General features: G+C 43.0%; 1 protein-coding gene across 1 annotated transcript; it reads right to left on the minus strand.

The window, feature by feature from the left end:
- Nucleotides 1-1,855: 1,855 nt before the first annotated feature.
- On the minus strand, nucleotides 1,856-20,836 carry BBS2 (Bardet-Biedl syndrome 2). Its single transcript, XM_058813596.1, has 17 exons — nucleotides 20,615-20,836; nucleotides 19,052-19,279; nucleotides 18,550-18,675; nucleotides 18,213-18,275; nucleotides 15,661-15,738; nucleotides 13,461-13,565; nucleotides 12,532-12,618; nucleotides 10,637-10,772; nucleotides 8,611-8,750; nucleotides 7,683-7,827; nucleotides 6,920-7,091; nucleotides 5,757-5,886; nucleotides 5,026-5,157; nucleotides 4,367-4,504; nucleotides 3,796-3,908; nucleotides 2,951-3,099; nucleotides 1,856-2,281 (listed from the first exon to the last, which is right to left on the minus strand). Exons 1-17 carry the CDS (start codon nucleotides 20,729-20,731, stop codon nucleotides 2,175-2,177), a joined length of 2,166 nt encoding a protein of 721 aa, XP_058669579.1. The 5' UTR covers nucleotides 20,732-20,836; the 3' UTR covers nucleotides 1,856-2,174.
- Nucleotides 20,837-22,223: the final 1,387 nt, after the last annotated feature.

A 22,223-nucleotide genomic window follows, 5' to 3' on the forward strand; every position in this document is an offset into this window, starting at 1 on the left:
ATAATAAGTATTACACTAGAGGGCATACCAGCCTCTGCTTGAGCAAGCCCCTATCTACCTGATCACACAGGGAACCACCCTTCTTCCTCTGGTGACTCAGATGAAGTCATTTAAGAAGCCAAATTTGCAGTTAGCTTTCAAAGGTTTAAAAATGAACATGTCTCTGCTCTCCCACCCTTCTTGTTAGGTCCTAAAGCCACAGGCAGCCCCAGGCATGACTGGTGCTGCAGGTACACAGGAAAGACTTCACTCACTAAAATTTCAAATGACAGGAGCTACTGGAGGAAGAGGGGCCTTCATTTATACAGTTCCATTAATGGGAGATTTCTCTATAGATGCTCTTGCTGGATACCAATCTGTATTTACAATTAGGTGCAGCTGCTTGCAAAGTACACACATTTTTCATTTGGCAAAGGTAAAAGTTGGTTTTACAGGAAAATAAATTACAAATTTATTATCAGAAACTTAGATAGGGGAAATCAGCCTTACCAAAGGTCTGGACAGCAAGTGGAAGGACTGACCTCACTGCCAGGAGCAGACCAGAGCTGGGGGTGTAGTCCTGAAAATCAGACTGATGGGAAAGCTGCTTTCTGATCAGAGCCGCTGTCTTATCATTAAATTGAGTACATAAATGTAAGCAAGCAAGCATTAGGATTTTGAACATAAAGAACAAGAGCTTGAAACAGTGGGAACAGGTACAGCAAGTGGCAGAAAGCCCAGCACTCATGCCAGGAGACTGTTCCATAATCAAGTCTCTGAGCTCACTTGCTTAGAACAGCATGGGTGGCTCCCCACCCTTCTACCAAGCAGCTGGATTTGACTAACAACCAGTTTCTTGGAAGGATTGAAATGAGCTCAGGCTGCAGATTCTGACTGACACAGGTCTGTGCTTTCAGCAGCAGAGTTCTCCATATGGAAGGGGCCAAGTCAGTGGTGAGGGGCAATTTTGGGAATAAAACATTGTGAGAATTACATTCCCCATTCAACTGGCCACACCATGCTCACCAGTGGCTCCCTAACAAATGGTGTTGCTGGTTTTAATTCAGTAGTGGCTCATTAAGAGACCAGTTAGAGGCCATGACTCCTTCTGACAGCCCCAAGAAGCCACCCAAGAACCTTGAGATGGGCCAGCTCCTCCCTGCCCACGTCACTAACACCATTGTATGGTGGCAAGGGTGATGCTGATGCAGGAGCACTGGGGCCCAACCTCCATCCTGTGCAATTTATTTTTAGCTTCCAAAAGAAATTTGCTTTGGCAAAGGTTCTAAAATACCTTTAGATCAGAGATAGAGCCTTACTGTAATATTTTAATCCAATTCTAAGAGATCACACAACTAAACAGGTTTGAGCCAGGAGCCAAGTCATTTTCCAGTACCTTCTTTTGATCCCATTAAGTACTACCAGCTCTTCATGATTATGCACCAAGCTTGGGTGTGTAGTTTGTTTTTGTTGTTCCTGAAACGCACCCTTGCCCACCTCAGTATCTGCAGTTTTTCCAGCAGTAGCACCAGAACCAGTAGCTAGAAGCAAAACCTTCTGCAATCCAGGTGTGAGGAGAGTGCTGGATATGAGACAGACCACTTCCTACCTGCACAGATCACGGAACTGGATATCTGTCAAAGATCTGCTGGCTTAAGAGCCAGCAAGATGTTATCCTTTGGTGGTTTTCATGCACTGCTCTGCAGTTTACCTGGAGAGCCACGCGTCCCTGCGTGAAACCCCGGGCTCTCCAGCACAGGGAGTTCAAGTGTAAATGAACCATGCAGCAGAAATCAGAGAAGTTGTTTGGGTTGGGTTTTTTCAACACGTAAATTTAGCACTAAACATCTCCCCAACTAAATCAGAACAAAATCAGTCAAGCCAGTCTATGTTTTAATGGAAAAGATCAATGCCTTAACTACAAAATATATTTAAATACATAAATAAATTACTGTAATAAAAAATAACTGTTTGAACTTCTGTCTTACATAAATACCACATCTGCACTTAAACTCTGATGCTCTCTTCATGGAGTTTTGGTCTCTGTAATATTTCTCACCTGACAACTTAACTACAGCAATATCATTGTAATTACTTCACCCTACAGTGGAGTAGGGGTCTGAATTAACTGCTTGTCACCCATTATCTGCTCAGTGCATGGAATCACTGCCTCTGCACAGCTGCTGCTCCTCTCCCTAAGAAGAAGCTGTTCCCACACGCATTATCCTGAACAGTGTGTTGAAGTTGCTGCTTCTTATTGCATCCCGACAAGCGCTGATCACTTGTGTCTTAGGTTTGCCAACTGCAGGGAGGGGAAAAAAGGAAAAGAAAGGGAAAAAACTTCAGTTATAGAGTAAGAAACTGGTAAAAATACTTATTTGATCCAGGCTGAAAATTTTGGGCTTTCTTTCAAATGCTTTTTTAACACATGATGAATCACCACCTTTTTTCTAGTACATAAATAAAATCCTTTCTTTAAAGAAGAATCCCCTGTAGCTCTGTTTTATGAGAGTTTGTTGGAAGGGGAATGTTATAAACATACAAAAAAGTACCTCCCTCCCCAAAAACCTACAGGACTAATAATGCAAATAAAGCAGTCCTGCTTAAGTTAGTAGTTGCTTTTTTTTAAAGCAGAATTATAAACTAAGAACTGAAGTAATTCTAAAAACATTTTAAACTAGTATGCTCAACAAAACTATCAATTTCTGCCTCATTCAGAAATGTGGAAATTATTTCAAACTGTTCTTTACAGAACTGTGATCCCAGAATATATGGGACCCTCACAGTTGATTGTAGTTGATTGTCACACATAACTGCCTATGACTAAAGAATGAAAGATTACTTCTAGTAACTGAGTTTCAGGCCAAAAAGCTTGAAGTCACTTAACTAACCCAGGTGACCTCTGGGATGTATCTTATGTGCCTCTCTGGGGGTCTGAGACTCCCCACTGCCTTCAAAAACACAGACTTACCACGTAACTGCCCAGCCCTTTGGATTGCCTGGTTCACAGCTTTCAGATTATTCAACAGCTCTGTGTGATTGTTGCAACGAATTTTGTACTGATTAATTAAATCTCTGTTCAGGTCATACAGCTCACTGTAGCGTGTCTTCATGTTTTTCCTGGGGAACAATCAGTCCAGTTATTTGCGTCTCTGAGGACAAGAAAGTCATTCCTGGTTTGTCAATATAAAGGTGTAGCAATACATGGTTGTGTTGGCTACCACAGTCACCTGCATGTCTGCCAGCTACAACAGACTTGTCTAGACATGTTGGTTATACTCATTATTTTACTAAAAAAGCCTGAACAGCCTATTTTTGCAGTTACTTTATCCACAAGGCAAAGTGGAGGCACCACTTTCCCCAGTGAAAGTACCACTGCCCTGCAGTAACTTGGGCCTCTTTACTGCTGCTCTTCAAAGTAAAGCTCGAAATTAGCAGAAAACAGCAAATCACTGTGAAAACTCGACACCAAAACTTTCTTTCTTGGTGTTTTCAAAATTTCACACACCACAGATAGCTTTTCCTGCTTTCTTCCCTTAATATATCTTTTCTAACATATCTCATAATTTTGAAGTAGATTCAAGCTGCTATACACTAAGCCCCTACCCTTGCCCTCTTGCCTTCCCCTGACTGATTTCCTACCTAAAGAACATGACATGGTTCAAGCAGAGACCATCAAAGGTACAATTCTACATCAAAAATTGTAACTAGGTAATCTTGTATCACACCAATGTTTTCCTGTGCCCTTTTCTTCCTGAGAAACAAAGACTGGCCATTCTAAACCCCAAACACACAAACCAGGAAGCAACTGCTCACATGTCTCCCAGGAGCCGGGCATCCTCTGCCTGAACCAGCATGCTGCGGATGAGGTTGGAGTGCTCAGCCATGTCAGCAGTGAGCTTCTCATTCACTGCATGATGCTCATCCACCTGTCCAGGGCAAACAACTCATGAGAAAGGGTCCTTGGCACCCTGGGCACACAGGCTTCAGGCTAAACCTCAGCCCAGTACAATAGGAAGTAACATCCCAACCTAACCAACCAGCATTCCTGACATTGTCCTCTTTCCCCTCACTTCCCACTGCTGGAGCAGCACCTTGGCCCCCAGAAAGGGTGAACAGACTGAGATACACATCTCACATGCTGACCCAAACCCAGAGCTCAGTCTCCCAGATAACATATTTACTTTATCCTAAACAACCAACTGATGGGTCCAAGGGCCTGTTCTACAGAACAAAAACAGACAGAAGGTTGAGTGTCCCACAGAATACACAGCAAGCCATTGTGGGCTGATTTCCACAACAAAGATAAAATCGTTTAGAGATTCTCTCATTAAAAAACCCAGCGACTGCTTATCTGCATACTCAGAAATGTCCAAAGCCTCCTCACCTTCACCAATACTTTCCGCAGCTCCTCGAAGTAGGCAGGAAAATCTGCTTCCACCTGCAAATCCTCAATGGCCAGGAAAGAGGCCATTGACTGGATAATGTCACCAGCTAGATCAATATCATCTGTGTTGATAGAAATCTGTCAGAAAGGAAAGAAAGCACTTTAGCACTCTTCCATGCCAGAACATCTGAAACTGCCCAGCAGTATTGCCTAACAACAGTTACCCACAATCAAAGCAGGTCCTTTTATCAAGAGGGCATGGGCAAGATCTACAGCTTCCAGTAGACAAGAACACACTGATTTCAAAGGGGCTTTTGTTCAGGTTTGGGATAGAGAGGCATCTCTGCACACAGGACCAGTTACAGGCAGAAGTTACAGGCAGCCTTTGTTCCTCACATTATGGCTCCCTGAAACCATTCCGTGAGGAAATAATTTGTCTCCTTCCTACAGATCTGCAGGCTAAGCAGTTTACTTCACTAACAGGCCCTGGAATTTTACCCACTGACAGTAAACAGACACAGAAGTTTCCAAAAGCATGAGTACTTCCTCTGCCTGTTTAGTCATCCTTCACTTTTACTGCCTCCTCCTGGCAGTATGGGTATTCTGGTTTTACTGGAATATCACTGAAGGGCTGCTCCCCTTGTCCAGGGAGGACTCACCTCTCCACCAGGCTTGATCTTGATGCAGAGCTGACCTGCATTACGAAGGGAAGTGAAGCAAACCTGGAAGGGAGCGCTCTGGAATTCTGCATCCTCTGGCAGCAAGAAGCTCTGATTCAGCCACATAACGATCTTGCAAAAATAAAATTAAGAGCGTCAGCCATCCCTTGTGTGTAAAGCCTGGGGACCACACAATGTCCCTGCAAATAATGTGCGCCAGAACACTCTGTTCAGGGTACCACAGAAATCTCATTTACTAAATTTCATCCCATAACCCCATGTCATGAACTTCTTAGAATGAGGACAATTGAATCTTGCACCAAAGCTGAATATTCTGAAAATTATCAAATCCAACAATCAGAGACTGCTATGAAACTGAGCCACTACCTGAGCACTGTACTGCCTTTTTCCTCTTCTCCACTCATTTGCAAAATTCAACACTCACTACAGGTCTCCTGCGATCAGCAGGCACACAGCAAACAAGGTAGTATCTGAAACACCCTCTGATCTCAAGCCTTTAGTTCCTGCAGGAATTCCTGATACTTGGAGTACCTCAACTGAGTCATCTTTTAAAGACAGAAAAAAGCAGGGTTGACTTGAAATACACAGACTCTGAAGGCCAGGAGTGCAGTTCACTGCATAATTTTTCCTTTGCTATTGGGAATCTCAAGCTGATTGCAAACCCTCCATCTATGCAAGACTTGAAACCAGGAAGAAGAGCACAAACTCACCCTTTGTGGCCTCTCATTCATGGTACAGTTAACATAGCTCAGGGGCTCTGTGGCCGAGTCTGGGCTGCTCAGGGCATACATGGAAAAGCGGGGAAGCTGTCTTGTCAACTCAAACACGTGGAACTGTGTGCTGGAAGCAACCCAACAGAAAAACTGAGAATTAATAACATAGCAAGGATTCACCTATTGCAATGGTTCCTGGTTCTTTTTTAGCTGGGGACTAACACCCACAGTTTTCAGGTACATAATCAGCAGCTTACTGCTTCCCCAGAAGAAACACTTAAAACTTGGAAATTCCAAATAAATTTGGTTTATCATGAGGTTGAACGATTCCTCTCCATTGCTGTCATTTTCAATAATCCTTCCACTGAAGCATACTCTCTAGGCTAATACATTTACTATTTTACTATATAATTGGGTATTTTCTTTACAAGGTCAGTGAAGTCCTATTAAAAGCAATAATAAAAGTAAATAGAGAAAACAGAAAGGGAATTCAGTCCCATACAGTTATTCTACAGTGGGTGGCTAGCTCTCAAAATATGCCTCCCTATTCAGGGAAAGAATGCAGCCTTCTCAGGCACCAACAGCTCTGGCAGATGTGAGCAGGAAGAAAGCTGTTTTCAAGGGTATATGAAGAGATGTTTCATTTTCTATGGAGATATTTCTATGGGAGACTGGAAAAATGTTGTATTGAAATCAAACATGTGTTCCTTTCTATTTGCCCTGAAGCCAAATGGGTTCAGGGTTACTTTATAGCTTGAGAAACAAAGCTGTGTCCCCAGGCCTGCTCAAGTACTCCATCCACAGCAGCCATGATCCAGGGCCCAGCCTCTTAGGGATGACAGGACAGAGTCTCTGCATCTGTTGATTCCCTCAGTAAGACATCTCCCGGAAAAATGGGCATTCCTTCTCTAAAAGCAGAACCAGAACACAACAGATCACAGTGATTCCAGAGCATTTAGACTTTGTCTGGAAAAGAACTCAGCACCACAGGTGCATCAATGCTTTTAAGAAAGCATCCCAGCTCTCCTTTCACTAAGATAGAGAAATAGGGCACCCAGGAATTAACGGTGCACTTCCCATGGGACAAGCATGAAACCACATTATTGCTGTTTCCTGGTGCCACAGTTTGGAGACCAGCAGAGATCACACCATAAACTCACCTGTTTCGGTACCCCACAAAGGCTTTGATGTGTAAATCCACAGGAACATCTTTGGGTGGAGTAAGGGGAACACGAACACAGCCTGAGAGGTTCTGGGCACTGGGGTGGACCACGTGGCTCTCTCCTTCAAATATGCCCTCAGCAAAGATCAGCACAGCACGGATGATTGTGTCTTAGCAACAGGAACAAAAAGCAGTTCCCAAATTAAAAGCTGTCCTCTGGCAACAAACCACCACTGTTTTCAGAATTAAGCATGTTCAGCTCCTTACATCACTACTCTGAATTGTTAAAATATCCCAGGTGACCAGGACTATCAGGACCTGACTGCATCCTATGTATGCCTGGTGCAAGGTGAATTTACTGTGTTGGGGAAATTCCAGTTTTGCATGTAAAGTCAGCTGAGATCCAGCTGCATTCATGCAACACCCTCACTAATGCAGCTGTGGGTTGGTGTTTACAATCAATACAAGAAGTGCTGCAGGGATCGCCCTGCAGTTTTCATACAAGGCTGGCTTCATCCAAGTTAAATGTTAATTGCCTCAGAAAATAACACATAATAAGAAACAAATTCCATCAAACTCCTCTCCCCCAAGACCCATCCAGGGAACAAAGCTCGATTCAAAATTCTGTGAAAGGAAAGAAACCACAAAAGGGACATTATAGACAATAAAGAGGAGACATTCAAATCACCAACTAAATATAACTAAAAATTTGCATTATTTTACATGAAGCTGAATATCAATGGTTGCAGGTTACCACTCACCATTTGTGGTGGAAATACACAGCTCCACATGGGCAGACTGGCTGTCAGAGCCCAGATTAACTGAGAGGGCTGTCTGGAGTTGGGTATTTGCTGGAATCAGACCTCTCTGCCCATCAGCTTCCTTCAACTGAGTGGTCAATTCAGCCTGTTACAAAACACATACCACCCATCAGTATCAGAATTTCAAGATTTTCATTCAAAAAACCTAGAAAACATATACACAAGTCATATAAACAAGTCAGTTATCTTTTCTTTCAGAGGAAGGTTGTATTACAGCAATTCTCAGGCACTTCCAACTAGCTATGAGTTGTGGCTGGATTAGGCATGGAGCTTTGGACACTTGGGCTACAATATGTTTGAGTGCTTCACTGGGGACGGACCTCAGCTCTGTATGCAAACCTTTACTCAAAAAACACTTCACATATGTCAGTTTTAAACACAATCTTACAGAATTCCAAGCTTCTGCCATGGTGGTCATTTGCTGTTCAAAGGTGAGTTTGCTCTTTCTTCAGACTATTTTTTGAAACGTTCACCATCAAGCCACAAGTGTGATTCCTACATGCTGGCAGTGCTCCCTGATCCTCTCACACAATCCCCTCTGACTCCCAAGATGGTTTATGCACTGAAAACTACAACTTTCAGTCATAACCCGAAGCACAGGGCTGAAGGGAATCCAGTTCTAAGCACAACTGCTCTGGCAAGCAGAAGAAGCAAAGAAAGCATTATTAAAATACAAAAAGCAAGTCCTGAACTTGCACAGGGAGCAAGCCAAATGCAGAGGCAGGAGCCCCCAGCAGACAATCTCACTGCATCCTGACAAGCTACAGCTCTGACTTGTCTGGACTGCCCCACAACAGCTTCCCAGATTACTCTGGATTTATCCCAACTCCAAGGTGTGGTTTGGCCCTACACATTATTTAAGCAGTACCTTTGCATTTTCCTCATAATTTTTCAATTCCAGCAGAAGATTTTGTTTCTTTTGACTAAGTTCTCGGATAAGATCCTGCTCAGCACTTGTATCCATTAGGTTCCCTTTCATTTCCTCCCCTCCTGGCAGATAGCCTCGGACTGTACAAAAACAAAACATAGTCCATTTCAGCAAAGACTTCAACAACCTGCCCAGAACTTCAGTTTCTCTTACATGTCTCCCTTGTACCACCTCTGCAGTTCTGGTCTTCAGCTAGTACTGTTCAGCTGAAAACCTGAGCACTGATTTAGACCCACAGTCTCTCACTTTCTTGGTGACTGAGGCAAGAGAATTGCATATTTAAAAAAAAAAAAAAAAAAAAAAAAAGGTGAATTTTTCCAACCTGTCTTTAAGCTGTACTCACCTGACCAGACAAGTGCAGCACCCAGTCCTCTTGCAAGAGGATTCCCATTGCAATCATTCTTTAAGGTGCTTAGGCAAGTTTACAATTATGCAAAATTAATAAAATGTCTACCTGGATTTCTAGAGCTGGTCAGAGGAGTTGTTGCTGTCTGGAAGTGGCTGTAAGTCACTGTTAATCAGCCAGTAAACAAGATTTACCCACATTAGCTTTTCCCCAAATCAAGGGATACTTCACTTCAAGGGGTCAGACTTGTTTCCCAGTAGCTCAGTGGAGCACAGAGTTATGGAAATACCTCTAACTGTCAGTGGAGACAGAGGACCTGAACAGGGGATGAGACAACTTTCATTTTGCTCTAAGGCTGTGCACCCTGACTGCAGTTCTGACAATGAAAGCCAGGGACAAAAATCTTCTACCTGGGAAGAATCTGCTGCCTGACTGCAAATGACTGCTGCCCTCTAAAAAGTTGCATGGAACTTGAAATCATTCAGCTTGCATACTGCCCTCCAATGAAAAGACACACTTTATTATTTCTGAGTGAATCATTCACTTAAAATGAGAGCAAGACAAAAACCACTGCAACACAGGAGAACACCTCATGTGAAAGGATGCTGGTCCCAAACAGAACTCTAATAACACTCTCTATATAATCCCAGCCACACTAATTACTAAGGCCTGAAGGGATCCCATCATGCAAGGCTTGTCTACAGTGGACACACCAGAAAAGAATGATCATGTTTATGATACCAACCTACACAACTCTGTAGGACAAGGCTCTCCAGAACTGCTTACAATGTTCCCCTTCCATAAGCTTGGGAAAAAGGTTTATAGGCTGAAGCCAAAATGCAGCAAATCCCCACAGCCTGTGATTAAGACAGTCAGCAAAACACACTGCTATTTAACAAGGACAGGCTTTTGTTTCAAATGGGTTGTGCCAGACCTGCTTGTCTCAGGCCACTGACGCCAAGGAGTCGGATAATCACACCAGTGTCTCTCCTGGAGCCATCCCTGTAAATTCCTACTGAGCTTATTTAAATCATCTGTGATCATATTTATTTCCACTCACAATAACAAGGTCTGACTTCTTAATGCATGGTGGGATAAATCCACCACTTCTCCAGTCTCAGGATAGTATTTTCCAGGAAACAAAACGCTGTTAACATCTAGAATTTCTAATATAAAAACTCTTCATCTGCAGAAGAAAACCAACACACATACACACTTAGTTCTATAAACACCTTTACCTACTGTAAAGCAGCCAAAGAATTAAAACACAGAAAAAAGATTTCCTATACATACATCTATTATAATGTAGCCTGAAGAACCAGAGTCTGTACTGAATTATTATCATTATCTTTGCATTAGGATGGAGTTTCTTCCATTAGACAAATGAATTTTGATGGTTTCTTGGATCATAATGAAACACATGCTGATTCTCACAGAAAAGGCAATATTCAAAATCCTGTTTGCAGATAGCGTAACTCAAAATTCCCTTAACTGCACATAAAGCAAAGGGAATTTGGCACACAAAACATTGGAACCAAAACCATGTTTAGCTAATCTGAGATGATGTGATGTGCCTGACATTGCTGTGTGTTACATTAATATCATTAACAATGCTTTTACCTTCACCATCAATTGAGCAGCAGATTAGCTGGGTGCTCCCATCCATTCTGTAATCCCCCTCCACCAACCCTGCAATTGAGGAAGCAAAGTTGTCCTTAAAGATGACCTCCCCAGTCCGGTCACTGCGTGCATCAACCTGGAAAAACAAAAAGTTCCAAGCCTCAGCATGAAGAGAAAAGCCAACTCCAAAACACATGTCATGAGCTGTTAGCTGAGAGCCAGCTCTGCTCACAGAACTGCAGGGGAAGCTGCAGCTCTGCTCATCTAAACACCACACAGGAAAAAAATGCTATCAAGAAATGACATCTAGGCAGACTCTAGAAGGAGCTAGAAGTAACTTCTCTTCAGAGATGCTTCCCTATGTTACAAAACTAAAAAAGGAAGGAAATTAAAGGAACAGCAAATCTGCACTGGAAAGGTTATAAACATATGATGCAGCAATGATGGGACTAAACCAGAAATAACTTTAATGCAGTATTTACAACCTCTCCTCTCAGCTGCAGCCCTTGTGTGGTGAATTATTTTTATACACAAATACCACAACCTTCAATTACCTTTCATTCGATAAGAAGGGTGAGGTGGACTCAGTTCCATGCACTGTGTAATTTCCAAAGCACAGGTCACAGCATTACTCTTTCTAGGAGTTATGGACTGCTTCAGACCAACAAATTGGGTAGGGACTACCAGTGGAAAAGAACAGGAGCAAAGCAAGGAGAGGTTCTCTGTCACTGTGGAGCTCAGTAAAGAAAGATGCAGGGCATGCATTTATGGAGCAAAGAGGAAATACCCTGGTTTATTCATGCATCTCTATATAGAGTTTTTAAGAACATCCCCTGTGTATCCCCAGCTGGGCAGTAATAAGCTGTTACCCTGTATTGATTGGTCACTCAATCTGCTGGTGTGTACGTGCAGAATGAGTTCTTTGTGACATACAGTTTTCATTTTCCTGCCTAACGGTGTAAAAACAATTTATACAGGTGGCTAGAGTTTTTCACAGTACTAGATTTCTTTCTCAGGGAAAACAGGTTGTTTTCTACAGTCTTAGAGTTCTTTCTCAAGGAATACAAGTTGTTTTTTACTGTTGCAGGACTCTGCTCTCATGAAGAGCTGTCAGCTTTCTCACGGATTCTGTCAGCTGGAGTCAGGATTCAGTTTGTAAGGCCTCTAGTCTGCTGTTTCACCACCACAGCTCTCTCTTTGACAATGTTACACATCTAATCCAATGTAAGTTACAACACATCGGGGCTCCAGACTGCCAGCTTGATATGAAGTTATTAAAGTGCCGCAGGCTAATGAGAGTAATAAGAGGTGTGAAGAAAAAAGCACAACTTTACAGAAAAACCTGGCAAGCTGCATCCAGGAGAGATGTGGCAGTTAAAACAGTCATTTCTGGCAAAGGGGAATACCAAGGAACAGGCTTAAAAGACTAAAACTGAGCTGTATAGAATGCCTCTACATAAAATGAAATAATGCTTGATTAATCCTGCCACAGTCAAGGCAGACGCTGCTCTCCTGTTACATAGCTGCTTTGTCTTCCCTGTGATTTGGGAACATTCAGATCACACTGCAGAGGATTACTCACGTGTCCCCAAGACACACCTGAACAGAGACACTCAAGAACTCCAGGATGTGGCATATGATCTCTGCTGCCATGGAAACAACTTGCCACACCTTTGCAATTGACTCTGAGCTAAGCAGGGGAAGCAGCTTTTCTCTGATCTTGCATTTGGCACAAGACTCTGAAGCCAAACTAGGTTCATTGCAATAGATCTGCAGTGCTCAGGTTTCTAAGTCTTTTTTATTTTTCAGTTGTTGTTCATCAGATAACTTAACAGCCTTGTTCAAACACAGCCCCCATATCTACAGCTCCTCATTTTCCCCCTGTATAAACTCACCTTCCCATTAGACCAGCCAGTGATCAACTCACACACTCCATCAGAGTTCAGGTCAAATGCATGTATGCTCATTGCTTGGTTTTTTGACTGAGGCAGAAAAGAAAGAACAAATTAAGATTGGATATGTTCTCTAAACTTCACATGCTTGCCACTTGCAAAACACTGGACTGTGAGACTACAGAGAGTACAGAAAGGAGTACAACTGTGCCTCTTAACAGGACATCACTAAGGTCACAGATACATGTGACATCTTGGCCCTTGCACTACTAATATAGTACACTGCTTTTAAAGCACTTGATAGTTCCTTTAAATACATTTCCATCCAAGCAGATGATTAGAACTCACAAAGTGTAAAAAACCAAATCTTCTAGGAAAAAAAGTTATCAGGGCCTCAACAGGGTCATAAAATTAGACTACTGAGGACAACCATGAGCCTCTTCCTGCCACCTCTCAAGAAATCTTATTACTATTAAATACACTGTTCTGTGTTATATTAAGAATATCAAAATGAGCCTCAGGAAAGGATCTTGTCAAACTGATTTGCTAGAGCAGGAAGTTGCTATTGTTAAGAAAAATTAACCTTGAACATAGACAATGCAAGATTTCGGCTTCTGAAAAAGTTTATTGATTCAACCAGAGGATTTTCTAACACAAACTCAAATGTCTCTTGCTAAGCTGAAAAATCCCTATTGTACGGTTATATCTCTGTTGTTTAAACCACCACCAACAGCCCAAAAGTACTTCAGGAACTGACCTGGTATTTTATACGAACCTATAAAAACAGGTAGATGTTGTAAGAACAAAATTACATTAAGTTCTCTGTTCAGCAAAGTTCACCTATGGGTAACATCAGAATGACCTGGAATTAGATCCCAAGTCTCCAGGCAGCCTTCAAGCCTCCAGTGATGACACTCCAGCCATGGACTAACCTTAATCCTCCAGTAGCGCGCAGCCTTGTTGTAGACGCCGACGGTGCCGTTGGCAAGAGCGTAGCCAAAGCGACTGCCATACATGGGGCTGAGGGCAGTGATGGTCTGCAGGGAAAGGAGGGAGAGAGAGGACACAGGAGTGACAACTTGTGCAACTTCAACTAACAGGGAACAGGCTATACATCTGTCATATGAGTCCTACATTGCTTAAGTGGTAAGTAAGTCTGTGGCAGGAAGTATTAAATACTGAAGTAACAACTTTTAATAATCAGTCTGAAATCACTGAAAGCCTTGTAGGATTTCCTCACACAAGCTCTATTTCCAGTATTAGGACACACTTCAGCAAGGATTGCAGAACTGCCCTCAAACTGTGTACTTTGACCAACTATTTTCTACCACAGACAGCAAAACAACTGCTCATAGGATTCCTGTGGTCATCAGTGCTAACACACTAACATTGAGAAACTACACACAATATCCCTTAAGCTTAAGGAGCTGATGATGCCAAAGGTTCAACTTGCCTGGGTTAGGAAAGCCCTGGAGATATTTACTGGTAGAAAATCTTTGCCCAGTACTGGTAAGATAAAAATTAAAAACTGCCACATTTGGACTTCTTTGGAACACAACTGGAACACCAGGCTAGGTGTCCTACCTGAATAAGCTCCGGAGAAAGACCTGAGAGTCATAATTTGGCCTGCTTCTCACTCCTTTGAAAACCCATTTCTTACTGAGCTAGGGTTTTCAGGGCTTGGAAATGCAGGTTTTTCCACACACTGAGACTAAAGATTTTAATTTCCGGAGGAACAATTGCAATCATCTGTCTGGTCTTCTGTACAGCACAGCACAGGAGACTTCCTTCAATTAAATTCTTCCCCAACATTTTATCTAAACTCATCTGACTGTGCCCCTTGGATGTTTTACCACAAAACTTTGTTTCCTAACCCTTTATCCTTTCCTCTCACAATCTTCTGCTGAGTCTTTCCTAAGTATCAAACTAAATTACAAGCACCCAGTAAGGACAGAAGACCACAGCAACAGTCAGAAACTCAAAGGTAACAATAAACCCAAACTTATTGTCCATTTGTAAGAATCACAACAGTCTACAGCTTCAGCTTCACCAGAGTCAGTGATTAAACATAGAAAATGAAAACTACCCAAGACTTCCAAACCAAATATAATGTACAACAACACTGTTCCCTGAATTTACCTTCCTAAAAAGAAAGGTGTTCTACTGTGTCCTTTTATGTTAGAACAGTAGAATCATAACAGGTCTCCTATGACTGCAGGTGTGAACTTCAAACAATTCTACTGAAGACCTGGAAATAAAGCACACTTGAGAGTGACAGACCTTTAGCATCCCTTTAAACTAGAAATATCCAATGACCAGACTAGCCACTGCACAGAGAGCAAGATATATCACAGGCCCAGTTCTAATTGCAGTGATAGCAACAACCTCCTTTTCTGGAACAGTGCCTGGCTTTGTCTTTTATAGCTCTTCATAAGTGGTTTATTAGCTAAGCCTTTTAGTCCCATCTTGGGCAGCAGGGAGGCCACAGATGTTAAAGGACAAAGGTCTGTGACCTCACTCTACCTTGGGTCCAGAAGGGCTGTGAGAGGACTGAGAACACTTCTAAATGCAGTGATTTTACTCCCTTCCTAGAAACCAAAATCAGTGGGCATCTTCTCTGAGTTAAGCTAAACAGCAACTCCTACAGCTACTCCTATCCCTCTAAACATATCTGCCCCTACACCTTGCTTTAGTCACCACAGCTCTTTTTATACAGCCAGTGTGTAACTCCAATTATAACATAATCTTCCAGTTTTGCCTGGGCATTCCCCTTCTACCCTGCCATGCACTGTCTGGATGTACACACAGGGACAAGTTACATCATCTAGATTGCATCAAAAACATTTGAGGGAAACTGCAGAAGACATCCTTTTACTCAGAGGACACTAAGAGCTTCAATCACAATCCAGCAACCTTAATCACCCTTCCACAGGCTCCTGACTGTCAGCCAAGAATAGTCACTTTTCTCAGTGGGGTGACAGATTTATAAATAAACAAAGCAAAAGCCCCCTGCATAATGAAAGTCATTATTAAACTCAAACTTTCACAGTTCTAGCAGAGTAGATACTGTGCAAATAGTTAAGTAATTACTTAACTACACAATATAATAAACATTAGCCAGAAATAATTTACCTCTGTCTCTGACATTTCTGCCACAATCTCATCCTCCTTAAATACGCGGATGTCAAAATCTTCAGAGCCAACAAGAAGCTGAAAAAAAAAATAGTGCTCCTTAAAAATAATTATTCGAGCTAAGGAAGCAAGCACCAGGACCCAGAGGACAAATTAATACTTCAAGTGCAGCAATTAAGAGGTTTTAACAGATCCATGACACGTTGCAAGTGTTGCACTGAAGATCCCTCATTTAAAAAAAAAAAACGACCAAACAAACACACACAAAAAAACCCCAAGACAAACAAACAAACCAACCCAATGAATCCAAGTATCAACATCTCTGCTTCTCCAGCCTAAGTGGTGGCTGCCACTATTGCCAAGTAGAAGTAAAATCAGCTTTGTCTTGATGTAAATGATTATACCAATAAGCATTGAATTGGGTCTTCTGCATCCTCACTCCTTAATATTTCCTACATTTTACTTCTTTTCCTGTTTCCTAGTTTACCAGGAGAGGAGCCCAGTGGAAAAGTTTGTACTGAAGATGATGACAATTGTCAGGTTCTCTTTTGCAAATTGAGAAACCAAGGAACAGATCTGCCCAGTGCCTTGTCCACAAAATCATCCATCAAATCAATGAAAAACAGAATTACAAATCAAAGTCTAAAACCTGGTAGTACTTTTCCCCACTGAAACCCATGAGCCTTTCATCTTTACTTGGCACAAGAGATACAAATCCATAACAAAGCTGGATTTTTAAAAATATTAAAGCCTTTTTTTCTTCCCAAGTAAAGATGCTTCAGATTATGTCAACCTAAATCATACCAAGCTAAGTCTACTGCAGCTATTGAAATTATTTGCAACAATTAACCTATTTAAGAAGCACAGATTTCTTGATAAAGCTGCAACCACCAGCAAAAGGCAACCAGATAAAAGCACACAATCCTGAAACAATTACTGGTGACGCTGTGTTTTCCAGAGGTGCCTAGCTTTTTTTGTTAGTTTGATTCATCCCATCCACTTCAGTGACTTCCATTCCACTGGACAGAAATTTGAAAGCGCAAGTCTAAGTTCTGCTCCACAACTCATCTGCCAGATGGCAGAAAGTAGCCTTCATCAATCCAAAAATCCTAAGAAAGGCAGTGACAAGTTAGTTCTGTTAGCTACTAAAAGTATATTCATGCAGCTGTTAAAATCAGTTAATTTTAAAAGTAAACTTGTTTTTACTGGGGCAGAAAGAACAGAAATGAAGCTAAGGCAGTCATTTACCAGGTAAGACACAAAGTGATAATTTAGGAAGCTGCTTCTTGCATTTTCTCAGAACTTCAGTTTTAAACCAGAGGCAGTTTCACAAAAGCCACAAATAAAAGTAAATAAATAAGAAAAACCTTTTAAAATCACCTAGATAATTAAGATCAAAAAGAACCTTGAAAACATCTCAGTAAATGCACGTTGGGGTAACTGGACCAACAAGTTAGTCAGATATTGTAGCCAGCTCTACTCAGCCCAAAGTAGCACCAACTGCCGAGAATAAACTTCTATCAAGTAGAAAAATATAGCAAAACCCACTTAAAAGCACAAGTGCAAACCATTTGCAATTAGTGTCATAGATCAGTTTCCTGGTTTCTGAATCCCTAGACACTGTCTCCAGTTTCTATAAACACCTCTCAGCACATTAAAAAAAATACAAAGAGAAGCTGTGCAGAAATTGATTTGAAAACTTGGAACCGTTTCACTTCCTAAAGATCCCAATCAAGCTGTATCAGTTTAGTGCTTATAAAAAACACATGAAAACTGTCAAGGCCCTTTACCCATCACTATTACATAGTTCAATTGGATATTCCAAATGAGGACTTTTCAGGAACTAAACTAAGAAGCTCAAGTAATTATGTTTAAGTATTAAGACAAATTACAAAAGTAAGTATTTTTAGCATAATGATTTAACTTCATATTGATTTGCATCTGGTGTATACTAGGAAGCTATTACTCTTCTTAAAGATTCATATTCAGAAGCACAGTTGTTCACTTGGGATGAAGAAACATTTCCAAAAGAGAATGCCATACAAATTCCCAAATTCACCAATCTCTTTGAGCCTGCACGATCAGAATGGCAGCTGTTTCCTGCTGTTTGTCTCACATCATTATCAGCAAGATGTGTGTTACAAGTTACTGTCATTTTAAATCAGCAAAGCAAAGAGTATTCCATTTCCCCACGTCCCTGTAAGGAAACAGAAGGGCTGGACATGAAGACAGATTTCTCAATTTTACCAAGTGAAGCTTTTCAAAAGAATAGCTTTCTAAAAGTTCACTTTTATGTGTAAGTTTGCACACAACAAGCTTGTTTCTGTGAAATTTTAAAAAGTTCATAAGCATATTCAAGAAATACCACTGAAATGAATGCCTTGCCAACTGATGATCACAGGCATTTCATTGTATTGCTCCTGGCATAAAGAAAAATGAGAAAATTTAACTGCTGATGTGAGTCAGTTGTATTTTATAATCTAAGTTTTTTTATTATCATTTCACTACAAGACTGCAAGAACAGCAGAATTTGTGTGTGAATGGTTACAAACCTCAGTTTTTCCATCATCATCAAAGTCACACAGTGCTAATGAACGAACATTGTCCCCAGTAACCTGCAGAGAGAAGGACAGCACTCATGATGACCACAGCTGTCAGAAACTGAATTATTTTTATTATCTCAACTGCAAAAGAACAATTGACACAATCAGTGTTCAAGTAACATCTGAGTGCACTGAATACATGGCCAAAATACAGTTTAAGGCCTGGGATAAATTAAGAACAATCAACAACTTAATTAATAGTTATCATATTAAAAGAAAATCAAGATGATTTAGTGCCATTGAAAGCATCTTCTAATAACATCAAAACTATTATGCATGGCCTTACTGTCCAGAAACGGTCATTTCCTTCATAATCAAAGCCCTGCAGGGCACAGTTTCCACCAATAATAGCAAGTGGAGGTGAAATATCTCCCAGCTTCCCAAGAACTATTGCATTGGCTCCATCTGAAACCTGTAGATAAGCATTAAAGGAAAAAGAAACAGCAGACAAGAATACATCAGACCACACAAATGAAGAAGAGAGCTTCCAACATTATCAGTGTCAGTTTAGCTGAGCTTTGAATGCCTTTTTTTTTTTTTAGATGGTCTTGCTAGGTGATGGGACATATGAATGCAATGTATATCTGTATGTGTAAATTTTCATATATTAATTTTGAAATACTGCAGATATTCTAGAGACAAAACAGTCTGAATATAGCAGTAGGAATAATGCATAGCACAGACACATAATTAGTTAACAAAGTAATGTTAAAACTGTAATCTTTACAATTCAAAGAAACAGAAAATTATGGAGATACTAAAAGAAGCAAACATTTAAATCAACTTGCCTCTCTGTAAAACAAATCTGAGTTGTTGTACACGTCGTAAGCCAGTAAATTAGTCTGTGTTCCAACCAGAAGACAATCATAACCCAGCTGAGGGTTCAGCACCCCTGAAGTCAGACAAGTGATCCCTTGATTAATGTTGAGAAGAGAAATGTCTGCATCTTGGTTACTTTGCACCATTCTGTTTGTGTTTATTCTCTGTCCTCGGGCATGAGGATTGTGAATAAAAACCTGTAGAAACAAAGATATAAATATTAATACAACAATATATCTGTTTGTATACAAACAGTAAAAACTATTGTTTGGATAACAACTGTGATTGGGAAAAAGGCATTCACTCAACCTAAATGAAGACTGGAGGTTTTACTGACAATATTATTTCTCACAGTTATTCATTAAACTATACTAGAAAAAGGCAAATGGCAGGAAAAACAGAGCTCTGGCCAGTGGAGTTGCAACATCGTTGTTTTGTTTGTTTCTGAAAATAACAACTGACAAGTCTTTGGAGTAAGGCAAAAATAGGAAACCAAAGGGAGCAACAACAAACTAAACAAATTACCTCCAGCTGGTAGCAGTATTTGCAAAACATCCCAAACATTTAAGACATTTTACCTGGTACATATCTGTAACCTCCATCTGTAGGTGAACAAGGTTAATTTTAAAAGGATGAATGATAAACATGGTTTTACTTTCACTGACCAATGCTCAGCCACTGCAATTGCCTGGAGCCAAGTCAGAGGCTCAACAGCTTGCTTTCTGGCTGTGCAGTCTGTCCCTCAGATAAGCCCTTGTTGTATGCTGTTCCTAAAGGTGCCAAAATCAAATTAATAATGCTGGGAAACATCACAGATGAACCCTCTTTGTATTTACAACCTAAGTGCCTCTGTGGGTTTATGCTTCAACCTATGCTTTATTAGTCAGGTTGTACTTAATCCTGTTTTGTTTATGTTTCTAACTAGAACAGAGCACACAGGATGCTCTCTGTTCCCGTCAGGCTGTTTGTGCATCACCCACAGAAACCTCAGCCCCGTTATCAGCACAGAGCTTGGCTTGTAACAGTGCCAAGGCTCACTGCTCTGAGAACTGCATGATAAAACCCAAGGCTTCAAAAAATCCTGATAGAAAATCTAAGTTTCCGTGGCAACTTGGGTTTGTAAACTGGTTCAGGCTGGAAGAAGCCACAGAAGTCAGCCAGTCCAACCTCCTGCTCCAACAGGGTCCCCCCAGAGCGTGTTACTCCAGACTGTGTCTAGACAGCTTTTGAATTTCCCCAGGGCTGGAAACTCCGCAGCCTCTCTGGGCACCTCTGCTACTGCTCAATCTCGTCACCTGCTATTAATGTTTGCAAGCTCCTGCCGCAGCAGAGCGAGGCTTCGAGCACCGCGTCCCCGGGCCCCGCCGCGGGTCTGCGCAGGGCGAGGGGAACGAGCCCCAGCCCCTGGCTCGGCTCAGCCCTGCCCGGGGAGCTGGCGGGGTTAGCGCGGCTTCCGCGGCTTCCGCCGGGGCTGCTCGGCCGGGCCGGGCCGGGCCGCGCCGCAGCCGCCGAGGCTGCTCCTGCCCCGTTACCTTGCCCGCTTGCGTGGCGGCCGCCAGGCAGGGGTGCGTCCCGTCGTACCGGCCCAGCGCCACCATGCGGGGCAGGATCTTGTGCTTGAGCTTCAGCGTGAACACGGGCACCAACATGATGGGCGAGGGGCCGCGGGGCGGGGCGGGGCACGCCGGGGGAAGCCGGGCTGGGCCGGGCCGCGGGGCCGCCGCCGGACGCGGATCCGCCGGCACCGGCACGGCACGCGCGCACGCGCAGGCGCCGCGTCAGCGGGAGGGGCGCGGCCCGAGGGGCGGCCGCGGGGGGGCGCTGTGGGGCCGGGACGGGGTGGGGGGCGGCTGATCTGAGGGGAGAGCTCGGAGAGACCGCGGGCAATGGGGCAGAGACACTGGGGGCAATGGGACCGGGGAGCAGGACAGAAGGACCAGGGAGCAGGGCAGAGGGTTTGGGGTGCAGGGCAGTGGGACCGGGGGCTGTGGGGGAGATGGGGTAGGACTGCGGGGCAGCTGCAAGGGTCAGGGACTAGAGGAGGTTCGGGGCGCTCACAGAGATACGGGGAGGTGCAGGGTGCAACTGGGGATATCAGAGTTCATCTGGGAGAGCTGGGGAGTGGGATTAGGGGGCCAAAAGGGCAAATGCAGAGGTCAGAAGAGCTGAGGGGCAGTTTGGGATGCCGGGGCAGCTAGGGGAGGTGGTTGTGTGGAACTAGGGGAGGTATTTCTACAGCTCAGGAGAACTGGGGGAGAAACTGGAGGTCCTGGGGGCGACCATGGACAGGAGGATAGAGGCAATTGCCCCTCTGGGCAGCCGCAGTGGCCTCCAAGACCCCCATTGCCATCTCAGTCCCAGCTTCTCTGCAGGGTCAGCACCCAGCTGCGGCCACGGGCTGTCCCTTCTCTGTCCCCAGTGCCCTTGCTTCACCCTTTGATGCCTGCTGGCTGCCACACGCACCCTTACTCACACTTTGCCAGGAGTATCTCCAACTGAGAGATCTCCAAGGCAATAAAACCCAACCCAGAGTTAAAATGTCCCATGAGGTCAAAAGCACAGCCTCAGAACATCATTACTGCTGCTTTGTGGGATTGTGCACTGGATCCTATAGAATCCAGCCATTGGGGTGCTGGGAGGAGGATGGAGATGAGAGAAACAGAGGACAAATCCTCACACAGCCACAGTGTAAACACTGATGCTGGTCCTCATCCTGGAGTGGATTTTGGTATACAGACCCTCATGGATCTCCCTGCAGTGCCCACTCCCTGCCTGGATACAGGCTGGATAGGGAAACTCTGGGTCAAGGTCATAAGTTTAGAAATTCTTAAATTATTTTAGGTTTAAGCAATATTTTAACACGATAACCTCATGGGTGCTGTAAATAGACGGTGCTCTCTGACAGTGCCTGAATCCATCAGCTGCACTGGGCCATTATCACCTCCATCCCAGCAAGAAGCCGGTTTGGAAGAGGATGCACTGGAAAAACAGCTCTTCCTTCCCTGCAAAGGCCACTGGTTTGAGGCACAGATCCATTTATTTCTAGGAGAGCTGGCAGACACATCTCAGTTGGCATTTCCTTGAGCATTGGCCAAGCTCTGGCCGGCAGCGGCGTCCCTGCCCGGCATGCCAAGGAGGGCT

This window comes from Ammospiza caudacuta, chromosome 13 (assembly GCF_027887145.1).
Source record: "Ammospiza caudacuta isolate bAmmCau1 chromosome 13, bAmmCau1.pri, whole genome shotgun sequence".
Classification (NCBI taxonomy): Eukaryota; Metazoa; Chordata; class Aves; order Passeriformes; family Passerellidae; genus Ammospiza; species Ammospiza caudacuta.

Bases quoted from the DNA above. Each gene is read 5' to 3' on its own strand.
- BBS2 (XM_058813596.1), bottom strand. From the start codon at position 20,731: ATGTTGGTGCCCGTGTTCACGCTGAAGCTCAAGCACAAGATCCTGCCC. The intron at 12,619-13,460 runs GTTAGTCCATGG...TTTCTGCCTCAG, and splicing joins CGCGCTACTGGAGGATTAAG to TCAAAAAACCAAGCAATGAG. The intron at 4,505-5,025 runs GTGAGTCCTCCC...CCTTTCTGACAG, and splicing joins AGATCAAGCCTGGTGGAGAG to ATTTCTATCAACACAGATGA.